This window comes from Hakea prostrata, unplaced genomic scaffold (assembly GCF_041222555.1).
Source record: "Hakea prostrata isolate BN-2017 unplaced genomic scaffold, UWA_Hpros_2 contig_25, whole genome shotgun sequence".
NCBI classification, from domain to species: Eukaryota; Viridiplantae; Streptophyta; class Magnoliopsida; order Proteales; family Proteaceae; genus Hakea; species Hakea prostrata.
Window position 1 is genome coordinate 280,376 of NW_028291144.1, and position 13,710 is coordinate 294,085.

At 39.3% G+C, this 13,710-nt stretch overlaps 1 protein-coding gene across 1 annotated transcript; it reads right to left on the reverse strand.

Annotated features, from left to right (window-relative positions):
- Positions 1-9,391: 9,391 nt before the first annotated feature.
- On the reverse strand, positions 9,392-12,842 carry LOC148999203 (UDP-Glycosyltransferase superfamily protein). The gene has a single exon (XM_089141382.1). It carries the CDS (start codon positions 12,111-12,113, stop codon positions 10,635-10,637), a length of 1,479 nt encoding a protein of 492 aa, XP_088997508.1. The 5' UTR covers positions 12,114-12,842; the 3' UTR covers positions 9,392-10,634.
- Positions 12,843-13,710: the final 868 nt, after the last annotated feature.

Genomic DNA, 13,710 nt, shown 5'->3' on the forward strand with positions numbered 1-13,710 from the left:
TTCTTGAATTTCCCTTTGTGTTGTTTTTTCTACAAAATTTATGATTGTAGGGAAGGTCTCATACCATTACCATGACCTTTCCTTATGTTACCATGTTTATTGGGTGAATCCCTTTCCTTTCCTACCTAGACAATCTAACAAGTGGTTGACTATGGAAGGAAACCCTTGGGTAACCCCCCCATGTGAGAATAACCAATTTGGTTATAGTTGTGTTAACTTAATAGACCCTTTCCAATTACATTCTTGTTATTGAATTGCTAAGCAAATTATTCCCTTTCATCCTGTGAACCCACCTTGGGTTATCTTGAGACCTAATCTAGGTTAACCTTCATGGGATGATATTCAATTGGAAACCTTAACCTTTATTAATTGTTGAAGCATCCCCAAAGCTTTCTTAATTATGATTTCTTATTCTATATTCCCTAGGGTGAATCCTTATTCACCCTAGCCTTTCCATGAGAGCCATGGGCTATAAAGGTTGAAACCCTAACTTCTTGGTTCAAATAAAGAACCTATCTTTTGACCATGACTTGATGCTTTGACCTTCCTAGATAGTTCAAATATGTTCTAGGAAGCTCCCCTTCGAATTTTGGATCAATCGGACTTCAAACTAAGAAGTTATGATCAAATTAGGGTTTGCCGCCCTGTACTGTCTCATTGGTCGACTGGACCAGTAGACCAACCAATCAACCAACCAAGTCAATAGCCTCAATTGTACTTCGTTTGCTTCTGTTTGATGTCTAATCTTTTAGGTCTTATCCTAACTATTATTATATGTTTGTTTAGGATTTATTTGCTAGTATTGGACCTCTTCCCCTTTATTCTTCGAAAAGCTTTAAAGATCACCTAAGGTAAGGACAGTTGACCCCTAATAGCTTAATATACATGTTTACCTGTAGTCGATTTAGAATTTCATAATCATATCACTGCTGTAATTAGTTTCTTATAATCATATGGCTGCTGTAGTTCTTCAACTACAGTAGTACTTGTTCTTATTATTACTCAATTGTTATTTCAATTATGAATGATTATATGTTGTATTAACAGTTGTGCTTGTGAATGACTGATTGGGAATGTGATTGCCTAGGTTGTGATTGGGGATTGGGGAATGCCCTTTTGGCGTTCCTGCCTTTGGACACTAGTGGAGGTGGTATGGGACATTTTCCTATGGTGCCCCTTGGCGCTTTCCTTGATTACTGGTTGACATACCTAGGGCATGTCTAGAAGTGTTTGGCTAGGATGTCCCTATTATATCAAATCCGATCGGAAGGGAATTGAGACCGAGCAACCCGTGGTAGCAATGGGGATTTGTGAGCACTTCAGATATCGGGTTACATCTGTTTAGGACATGAATCTCCATTCATTCTAACCATTATAGTCTTCTATTATTGATCATTAATCTAAGCATTCTAGCATTTTCCTATTTTTTATTCTTCTCATTCAAAGTTAGTATTCTCTTAATTACTCTTGCTGTGATTATGAAGATGGTATTGCATCCTTGCAAAACACCTCTTTTATGATCTTCAAGTTATGAATTCCATTCAATTCCAAGGAAACTATAATTTCCCTATTTGATTTTCTACACGGAATCATAGATATCTTCATGAATGCATGCTTAATCTTGTTTCTCTTGATCAATGATGATTATCCTCTCTGATATATTAATGATATTCCATTAGAGTGAAGCTTTGTTCTCTCTAATTCCTCCTTGAATCCATGGTGTTTTGCTATAAAAACCATGTTGTTTCCAATTTAGAAACTCATGTTCCCAAATTAGAAAGTACTAATTTTTTACCATGGATGATGTCCAATTCATGCTAGATAGTCTTAGTATGTTTGTGTGAGGTTCTCTTTTGAATTTTGGATCAATCGGACTTCAAATGAAGAAATTATGACCAAAACAATGCATTCTGCCCGTACTGAATTCTGTTTGGTCGATCCTGCTTGGTCGATCACATCAACCAAAGAGCATCGACCAAGCATGCTGCTGACAGCAACCTTACTTAGTTTTGCTCCGTTTCGACTTCGATCTTTTGGGAATTTGTTCTTATGACCTATACATTTTTTGTCAAGCTTGTTTAGGTGATTTTGGATATGTTCTCTGATCTCTTATTTGAAGCCTATAAGTTTGGATTACGAGGTGAGTATTCCAACTCACAATATGTCTATTTACATGTCTTTATGTATTATGACATGAATACATGATATAGCTGCTGCTACCTTTTTTTCTTTACATCATGATACTTCTGCAACTATAGTAGCTTGTCCATATTGTGATTTACATTTTAGAATTGATTATTGATTATAAGAATGTGATATGGACTATGATGTAGATATGAATGTGAATATGACTTGTATGGAATCATGATGTGATGTGAATGCCTAGGTTGTAGTTGTGGAATAGGGAATGCCCTATTGGTGTTTCTGTCTTTGGACATTAGTGGAGGTGGTATGGGACACTCTTATGGTGCCCCTTGACTCTTTCCCTAACTACTGGTTGATATACCTAGGATTGGTCTAGCAGTGTTTGGCTAGGAATACCCCTGTTATATCAGACCCGATTTGGAAGGGTATTGAGACCAAACGACCCGTGGCAGCAATAGGGATTCATGGGCGCTCAAGACCGGTAACCAACCCGTGAGGGGACATGAATCACATTGTGGGGGCCATTTATTGGTAGGGTTGCAAATAGTAGACTTGGGCTCATGGGCGCTCAAGACCGGTAACCAACCTGTGAGAAGACATGAGAGCTTCTCGTCTATTATTTTTGGATGACTAATAGGGTTGATGAGTCCGTAGTCCGGGACTATGATGACTCTAGTGTAAAGGATACCAGAAAGGATCGCCCGGGGCAAGGAATGGACGTATCTGGACCTGAGTTGATATAACTGAGTAGAAGACTTGCATTTGGCTAGGCTTTACCCTGACATGCGCCAATACTTAGACCAATGGTGATGTGAGAGAGCGGTGACCTAAACCCCAGTCATGGAATGTCCCGAGGGATGCCAGACCCACTACCAACCGATGATGTGTGATTTGAGACCTTCCCAAAGAAGTATGGTGCTATGACTTAAAGCATGTCTGCCAATAGAGACCAGCATACATACATAGAGTTAGAAGCATACTTGCATATATTGTTTCATATTATTGCATATATGTTTGTTTATGAATACATGTGAAGATGCTTATTGTGTTTGGATTACTTGCTAAGTTCTTTTGAGCTTACCCTCCGGGGGACTTATTTTTAGATGACATTGTAGGACCGAAAGAGAACTCGTGCCACAGCACGGAGGACCTTTCCTTATATGGTTCAGCTCTAGAAGTCCTTGGACAAGGTAATGAACAGCGGGGCAACCAACCCCCAAGTTTGGGCTGCACTGATGGCTCCTATTGATGGCAGTCTGCATCATCTTGTTCGCCAATTGGATCGTGCGCTAGATGCTTATTTGAAGCTTCAAGAGCATGACCCAAAGGTGAAGAACATGAAGACTAAAGAGGAAGAAGAGCCAACTGAAGATGTTGATTAGATTTCTCTTGTTTCATCTAGACTTTTCTTTTACTTGTATTAGTTTAGAGCTTTACTTAGATTTCGATCTACCTTCCGCATATGTTTGTGGAGTATATTTCCGCTATACTCTGCAATTGTCATTTGATTTGGTATATTGTTATTTCGCACTCTAATATTCTTTTGTGATCCTTTTGAGATCCTTTCTTGACTTTTATTATAAATACAATGATTTGTTCTTGCTTTTGATTATGTTATTGTGCTAAATGGATATGATCATTCCTAAACTTGATCTTTGGGGCTGTAGATCACACACTCGGGTATTCTAGATAGGGTACCGGCTGGGTGGATGTGACAGAATGTCCCAAGGGACGCAGGACCCAACAACCACTAGTAGACCCAAGATACCAAGATGGTTGAGGGGAAGTGATTTGAGACATACCCAAAGAAGTATGGTGCTATGACTTAAAGCATGTCTGCCTATAGAGACCAACATACATAGAGTTAGATTCATATATGCATTGTCTATTTCATATCATATTGCATCTGCTATGTTTTGCTATCATGTTATTTATGTTGTGGAATAACTTGCCTTGTTGAGTTCTTTTGAGCTCACTCCTTTTTGTGCAAATATCTTTATTAGATTGTCCTACAGGTACTGAAGAATATGACGGCCAGTACTATGAAGTGCAAGCCGATGAGGCATACTATTCCCAAGGTGCTAGCGGTTACAAAGATTACGTTGAAGATCCCTCATGTGATCATGCTGCGTACCAGGATTAGCCCTATCTTGGAGTGGAAGTGGTCGTGTTTAGTTTCTCTAGTTTATGTTTATGAAGATACACTTTATAAGTTAGAAGAGAATTAGCTGAGCTTGATTACTTCTTTTTTTTCCTTTCTTTTGGAAGTTGGTTGTAATATTCTTTTTGACTTTTCGAATTACATTTCCGCTGTGTTATGTGGAGTGATTTTTTACACACTCTACATTTTGATTATCATATTGGTATCATTTCTTTTTTCACTCTGATCATGTTGTTTTTCTCTTCTTCTTGTCTTGATCTCATTGTTTATATAATGTTATTTTGATTATATCTTGTTCATGATTATGTTATTGTATATGTGGGAGGATGATTTCCTCGATACTTGATCTTTGGGCTGTGGATCACACACTCGGGTATGCCAGGTAGGATACTGGCTGAGTGGATGTGACACTTCAAGCATCTGTAGGAGGTTTCATGGAAGCTATCTCCATCTCCTACTGACGGTGCCACATCTTCTTCGTACGAGACAATCCGGTCATACGATTTCTCTCCAATTTCTGAAGACGTGCAATCATCTGTGCAGTTAGTATAACATACAAAGAAAAGGAATGAGTTCGGAAAAAATCAGTAAGGATAACACATTTCTCATCCATATGTCAACACAATCAACAATGCGTATATGATATTGAATGATATGCAACAATATGAATGCTACTAAGAATCTAACTATGCCAGTCTCTAGATAGTTGACATGCTTTAAGATATAACACCAGCCCTCCTCTAGGTAGGTCTAGTCACTCTGATCCCTCACGAACTGGTTACTTCTATGGGGATCCTGGGTAAATGGGGAAAAGTCCTCATTAGGCATCCATGGCCAAGGATTAAGTCAACACTCTCTTACCACGACCATTGACAATGAGTATTGGCGCATGTCAGAGTTTCTAATCCAATTCAAGGTCATATTGGTAACACATTATATGGAGTCCAGATACTTCCCCTATGGCACCAACCAACTCAGTTCCATATCCTTTGCAACCTAGGAATGAGAACCCTCACGGACTGGCTACCGCTGTTGGACTCCACTCCCTAAGTCTATGGTCATCCACATATTATTGGGGCGGAAAGCTCTCATGACTCCTCACGACACTCGAGCCGCTCCTTGGACGTCCATGAGCCCTACCCTACCATTGCATGAACAACAGTGGACCACTGGGTCTTCGCACTGACTGGTTACTATTATAGGATGAAACAAGTCACGTCACCATTGTCATGGGTCATTCAGCTTCAGTTCCCCTACCGAAAGGGTAATAGCATATAGGGTACCTAGGCATACAATTTTAGACTCCCTAGGTATGTCATACAACAGTCATGATAGTGCTAGAGCCATCAGTGAGCATGTGTCCCATACGACAACCCTCTGATATCTCAAGCAAAAATACCCAATTGGATATCCTTTCCATCACAACTACATCTCATCATTCAAGATCATATCATAACCATTTATTCAATAACATGAAGTAACAAAGTATACAAATATAACACAAATAACAAGTATATGACAATATTAAAGTGAATTAAACAACTACAACAATGTACATGATTAATGAATAATATGAGAAACAACTAATTCATCATATTCACGTCATTGCATATAAATAAGATAGTGTGTCCTTACCTATAAATAAGTAAAAGCTCAATAGAATGCAATCAGACCACAATTACATAACCTTTAGTAGACTCAGAAGACATATAAGCATAGGGTTACAAGAATATATAAGAGTAATGAGTCAAATCAAAGCAAACACAAATCATACACAATCACTGTGACCCAGCCGGTCGCTTGGGTCAAGCGACCGCCTTGAGCAACTACCCCAGTTATAGACAATTTCCAACTCCGAAATTCGACTTTTGATCATCCAATTTCAATATGGTTTTGGGATGATCTTAATTCGAATTCCAAACTCAACAAGTCTATAACCAAGGAGCAAATCAATAACCTAAAATTGGCACAGATCTATCATCTAAATCATCTCCTTTGATTAGACCCATCCTTTATTCGAATGTAGGGATTCGTTTTGGGACAAGATCTTCTCAAGAACATTGAAGAGGGAATAGAACTAGTCACAAAAAGTTATCACCAGCAAGAGGAGATGGATCTAACACCAATCCAAAGTTGATAGAAGAGAATTGAGTGAAGGGGATTCACTTATTTCAACCAGATTTGCAAACAGATGAGGGAAATAGATCCAGATCTGAAACCACACTTTCCTCACCTTCCAGCACGTGTCTTCTGCCTCCTAATCGTCAACAGTAGCAATCTCGAATATAATAATGAGTTAAAAATACGTGATTTTCTATTTATAGAGGATAAGGGGCAAATTAGGGCAAAATCCCTCAAGCAGACCATGCGGTCGCTTGGGGTGGTTGATTGGCCCAATCAATCGTCTTAAGCAACCGCCCCCTAGTACATTGTTATACTTGGGTGCTTGCTCAAGGGGTTGACTCTCAACCTCAACCTAACCCTGAACAACACATGGGGGAGGTCATACCTTCAACCCGGACACCTTCAAACACCTCTTGACTTCCACCAGGGTTCCAACTTCCCAGCATGGCAGATTCTTCATCAAAAGAATCCAGATCCATGGGTTTAGGGTATGGATCATGGACTTCAATCCGGATGTTCCACAACTTAATCCGACTTTACATTCGTGTTATCGGACTTGCAATATGGATTCCGAGTTAGAAATATGGGGGTTGTTACACTAATAAACCATTCATATGCTACAAGCGTGCACTTGTATGCGAAGGTATAATAGCAGGACCCACAATGCCATTTCATTTTCCAACTTTTAACTTTTAGTGGTAATGATTAAACTTAATAAAATCAAATGAACCATCGATCTCTGCGCCTATCCTTTCATCTTTCACAGCCCATGTGATAGAGAGCAGAGAGCAAGAGAGAAGTTAGTGAGCGATTGAGAGAGAGAACTAAGAAGACGGAGAGAGCGAGAGTGAGAAGTTGGTAAGCGACGAGGAGAGAAAGAGAGAATTGAGAAGTCGGAGAGACGAAGAAAGCGATGCTGCATCCTACGAGAGAGAGAGGACGGAGCAAGCTAGAGAGAGAGAGCTCAGAGAAGATAGAGAGCGAGGCTGCATCCGGGTTTGGAGTTTCCTTCTTCTCTTCCAGCATCCAATAGCACTAGCAGTTACTATCGGCAGAGAAATCGTAGATTTTTTCCGATATTTCATTGGTTTGGCAAAAAATGGTCGATTTTTTGGCCATTTTTCGTCGACTTTTGGTTGCTACTGTTTCTACGGTTGGTTTCATGTCGCCTTTGAGTGACATGCCGATTTTTCACCAAAATGTTGTGATATTTCGGCAACATAATGTACGTTGGCTATTGCCCCTCCATTGTGACAAAGAATGTAGGTTGCCCCACCACACTCCCACATAATTGCAAGTTTTTCCACCACAGTCATCGCAGGAAGCTTTGGGTATCTCATGGCAAAGTCAAACAATACTCTTTTGCTTCATTTGTTTGGTAGATGCCTAGTCACTGAAACTTTGACAACCACAACGTCAGGGTTTGATGTGTGCCAGTATGCTGCATCCGGCTTGACAATCTCATCGCTTGAACATTGAAGACAAACTGCAAAGGGATAGCTACCAAGAAGGCCCAAGTGAGATGAGCCCCTTTGAACATGACCACGGGAAGAGCCAAAGGCACATAGACGCGCCATTCTTCAAAGCACACATGTAGAAACTGGTGTCCGAAAAGAGAAAGGTGGAGAGAGGTTAGAAGAATTGAAAAAAGGCGCTAAGAGATAGGATAAAGGAAAGGCTTGATGGTCAAAGACCCGCAGGATAGAAGAAAGAAGATCAGCTGATCCAATCCGAGATACCTATTGAGGTTTGGAACCTTGAGAGAGAGGGAGAGAGAGGGAGAGCTTTTGAAATGAAAAGGAAATATGGCATGAAGACCCCAAGCGTTGTCATCTTCCCTTAAAAAAAGGGGCAAAATGAGATGGAATAAAAAAGATAGGGAGATGGTGGTTGAAAAGCAAGGCGAGATGACACAAAAAAAAAAAAAAAAAAAAGTAAAGAGGATCTGACGATTTCGGCTAGAGACGACTTCCAGCTTTAACCGAACCCCTTCAATGGATCTTCCACTGACTTCCAACCAGGCGAAGCCCTAGAAGAGCAAGTAACGAGAAAGAGATTGAAGAAGAGATCATTGAAGATTTCATTAGGAAAGGGGCAGAACTATAGATGGAGACGAAAACTCGAGACGGAGAGGGAGAGAGATGTTGAATCCCTTTTAAGAAAACCAAACGCAAGAAGGAATCCGAACCATACAGCTCCCAAAAAAGGACAATGAAGGAACAAATGCTCCACTAATTTATTTGAAGATCCACATATTTTACAAGACTGATAAAGGGAATCTTCCTTCTCACAAATTTGTCTCCAATTGGAATGCTGAAAGCAAAGCATTTCCACATAAAAACCTTAATTTTAGGCAACGTATAGCATCCAAATTCTCTTCTAGTAGCATTCTTCTATAAGTTGCCTAAAATTAAGAAAATTATGATTAGGATTCTAGAAATATGGAGTGAGTATTACTTAAGGGTCTATTTACTTATGTGAATTCAAAGATTTCAAATCTTGGATTCATGAATGCAAGATTTATACCGATTTGGTTGTGGAAATCTTTGAATTCATGAAATTTAGAGGGTCATCCTTTAACACTAAAAACGTGAATCTGTAGATTTATGGGTATGGAGTGAACTCCACATATTTCACCTCGACCATAAAAATGGTAAACATTTTTGCATTCACAAAAATCACATCTACCAAACAAATTTTCAAGATGAATCTACAGATTCAAGTTAACCAAACAATTAAATTTTATAAATTATGACTTCATAGATTTTAAATCTATAGATTTTAAATCTTCAGACTCATTTAACTAAATAGACCCTAAAAGGTTAACTTTGAATCCTTTACCCTGATATAGGTAAAAGATTGTGTTCCTTTCACACCCTTCCACCACATGTTTAGGAGAAGGACTCACCTAGGTAAAGAACTAAACCCCAAAAAAGGAGAATTACACACTACCTCGTGGCAATGTACTATAACTATGTTTAATGTAGTATAGCCATGTAATCATTAGCTAGCTGGAAGGGCATAAATCAAAATCAAACTAGATTTTTCATGTTAGAGATACCTAAGATCTTCTGATTGATATCCCTCATTTATTCTCTTTTTCTATGAAATTTGTTGCTCGCTGAGGTGTCTCTAAGCTTTAAGAACAGAACAAGATTATATACGTTTTGATGTAGCAAACACCAACCAAATAGTTTTTATTCAGGGTCTCACATTACAACTACCAGTGGTTTTAATTTTTATTGGCTAGACAAAACTGTTACAACAACCTATTGCATCATTAGTTAGTTACAGGGAGTAACATGCAAGCTGCAAAAGCAGCAAGAAGGAGAAGATGATTAGAATACTATTATACCAAACAACCGCTAAAATCAGTTCAGAATGAGGAAAAGCAATAACGAAGGATATAACTGTTACAACCCACCTATTGCATCATTAGTTACTTACAGGGATTAGCATGTGCTGCAAAAGCAGAAAGAATGAGAAGATAATTAGAATACTACCAAACACATCCGCTAAAATCAGTTCAGAATGAGAAATGGCAATAACAAAGGGCTCACTAGGATTCTCTTTTCTTTATTTTGGGTTTAAGGGCTGCGTTAAAGCTAAAATTTTATAGGGGAAAAAACACATATCTTCCCCTTATAACTAACAGAAAGATCAGGAAGGCTGCAACACTTGCAGATGGAGACAACAACTTGAGGTTTAGCTCCAGAACTGTTGGCTGTCTGAGAAAGCATAACTGCAGATAGGTAGCTGGGGTTGTCCCCAATTTACTTGATCTGAAGGCAACACTAACTAGAGACTGTAGCTTTGGCATCTTAAGCTGCTATTATAGATGGAGCAAACTTCAAAACCTCACCTCACTCTCAACAGGAGTATTCCCACATCCTCCAGCCCCATGGGTCTTTTCAATGTCGGTAACATTGACAAGCAGAAGCAACCCCACAATGATGATAGGCTTTGCAGTAACCTTCATCCTTCCAGTAAAACAGCAATGAACATTTTATTTCAATTCACAACAGAGAACATATCCTTGTTATCCACAACATTGATGGCCAAATCCTTCAATCCCCTGGACTTCAATACTGCAACCTGCTTCCTGAAAGTTCTTGCATCTTAATTCCGCTTCTAGTAGAAGTGGCACTCAGCAAGAGGTCATTTATTTATAGCAGCACTAGCACCTGAATGGGGTTATTGAAGATTACTTGGTAAGCTCATCATCAAGCAATGGGAACCTACAATAGTAGTCCCTATTATCCCTTTCTTTCTTTTCACTGTAGATGCATAAGAAGAGCCTTTCATAAGCAGCAGCCATCTTAGTACCAGAAAACAATTTCAAACCTCTCTCTCTAGCCACCTCACCTTTCTTCACCAAAATTCTTCTTCCATCTCCCACGACCTTATAAAGAGCCTTCCTCAATGAATTTGCAGTTGGTGAAAATGTATAACCCAACTTTGAGCTAGTGATCACAGAACCTGTTATACTGGCAAGTCTAGTAGCCATAACCGGCTTACCAGAAAGCATAGCTTCTAACAAGGTGTGATCCAACCCTTGAGCTCGAAGAGTTGGGTTCACAAAGATATCCAACGCATTATAAAACCTTGCCAGTTGCTCTTGCTCCAGTGGCCCTAAAACCAGAACATTAGGCCCAAGGTCTCTGTATCTATCTCCCCAGGGCCCCTGTCCGGCAACCAGGACAAAAATTCTCCTCCGCAAGGTCTCATCTTCCATGAACATCTGCTTAAGAGCTTCAAACATTATAGGATGTCCTTTATCCTTCACTAACCTCCCTGCCATCCCCAAAATCAAAGGTACTGTATCTGGAACACCAATCTTCCGCCTAAAGTCTTTCCCACTTGTGGTGTCTGGCTTGAAGATTTCATCATCTACACCATTAAGAATAACATGAACACGTTCTTCAGGAATCATGTAAATTCTTTTCAGAATATCTCCTGCATGATCACTAGTAGCAACATGATGAGAATAACGAGGAAAGAATTTAACCTCATCCACAACCTTAAAGGCTCTCTTAGTTAGTGCTGATGCCTCAGGCTCTTCAGGAGTTCTCACAATTTCCTGGATGATATCAGAATGTATGGTTTCATATGCAATTCCATGCCAAGAAACAGCAAGGTTAGAAAGATGTCGAGCTCGAGTGTGCATAAGCCCAACACTTTCAGTGTGAACCACATCAAATGGGTTTCCAGAAGCATTTTGGGTAATAAATTGATCCCAAATCACAGCTTGATCTAGATAACCTGCTGCTGTTGGTTTTGATAGGTGGAAATTCATATTGATTTGCGGATATGTAGGGAAAGAGGAATTTGAGGAAGATGAAGTGAAGATGTGAACTTCATGGCCTCTTTTTGCAAGGGCAAGGTGAAGGGTCAAGGCATGCCGTTCAAGCCCTCCCGCAAGATTCCTATGGGGCCATTTCTTGACAAAGACAGCGATTTTGAGGAACTTCGGAGGTGGGTTTGAAGAAAAGGAGAGAGAGTTCCATGCAGAAGGAAAATGCAAGAGATCTATATGAACATTTTTCTCTAATGGAATGAAGAGTTTTTGGAGCTGGCAAGAGCGTGAGAAATGAGACCAAAGGAGAAATGATATAGAAGGAATGGAGGAGAGAAGAAAGAGAGCGTAGCAAAAGCAACGGAAATTGAAGATGGTGGATAGCATATCTTTTGTCAATTGAATCAAATCAAAACAAACAAAGTGAAGATGTAAATGGGAACTCTCTATATATCAGTTTCAGCTGAGAAAAAAAAGTCAAACTTCCAACCGAGAACTCTAATTTCGAAGGAAGAAAAATTAGAAAAAAGTACTTCTCCAATTTTTATTCTTTCTGATCTCAATTGAGAGACCTGCACATGGTCTTCTACCAAATCTCAGCATTGTAAACCCTAAAATAACATTTATCTATTCAAATATACCTTGCTTGAGCGTAAAAACTGCAATCCTCCACACCCAAAGGTGTTAGATGGGAGCTTCTCTATCAGAACCTTATCATAATCTTAAATAACTCCATAAATTTTCCGAGCAATTTACCATCACTGCTCAGATCCAGGAAAATTTTCTTTTGGAATTCGAACCACCGCACTCGTACGAACTTTGAAATTTGTAGGATGCAATAATACTCCGTGTCTAGCGAAGCAATTTGTCAAATTTTATTCATTTAAAATAAAATGGAGTAAAAACACACTCACCTTTACTCCAAATTTCTCTCTTTTTTTGGGCCAACTCCAAATTTCTCCTCGAACAACAAGAACAGCAGAGGATTTACCTCAAAATGAAAAGAACGACAATACTAACCTGCAAACATCTTCGAATCAGAATCAAAAACTTATCGCCTTTGCCGGGGATCGAACCCGGGTCACCCGCGTGACAGGCGGGAATACTTATCAATATACTGCAACGATTTGGTTACTTCTTGCTAAAATATTTTCAAAAATTTTAATGATATCAGTCATTTTACATGTTGATTTCCGATGTTTATAGTTTTTTGGGTGGAAGATTCCATAAAGTAATGATGAATAAGAAATAAAAACAATGGGGGATCTTGCTCAAAAATCATGCTTGGCAGCGCAAGTGAACTAACCTGCAAAAATGTGATCGATCAGCTTGGTCGAGTAACGCCTCCGACAATCAAGTTAGTGAAGCACACAGCTTTAGATGAAGAAAGCAAGTTGTAGATTTCGATACTAGTGGGGATAATTCAAGAATACATACATGATAATGGTGAGGTATGTGTATTACAGGTTTAGGAGAGGTACCTTGGTTGTGCGGTGATAGAGTTCGACTTAAACTTCGTATTGTGATTGTGGAGTCCCATCTGGACTTTAAGATCAATTCGACCTTCCTGACCTGATTAGGATCCATTATCCCTAACTTTAAGAAGGTTGGTTACAACTCAAAAGACCTACGTTATTGAGCACAAGTACCTTGGTTCATTCATGGTTCGACCAATGATTGGTTGATTTAATTCATCCCTGATAAGCCTAAACCGGTAAATTATGGTTCATCCATATCATAAGCCCCCTAGTCATTTGGTCACATTAACTCCATGTTTGGGCCAAGGGACTAAGTTTTTCCCAACCAGGATTTGATCTAGTAGAGCGATTTTTGGCTTGACTTGTGCTCAACCAATTTTAAAGACAGCACAAATAGTGCATTTGATTTGATGTGACAATTACCAACAACAGAGTAGGATCCTTGGAATTTGGTCGATTGTTCTTTCTTGAGTTACAACTCAATTTGCCAAATAGTGGGTCAATTT

Coding starts and splice junctions, on each gene's coding strand:
- LOC148999203 (XM_089141382.1), bottom strand. CDS start 12,113: ATGCTATCCACCATCTTCAATTTCCGTTGCTTTTGCTACGCTCTCTTT.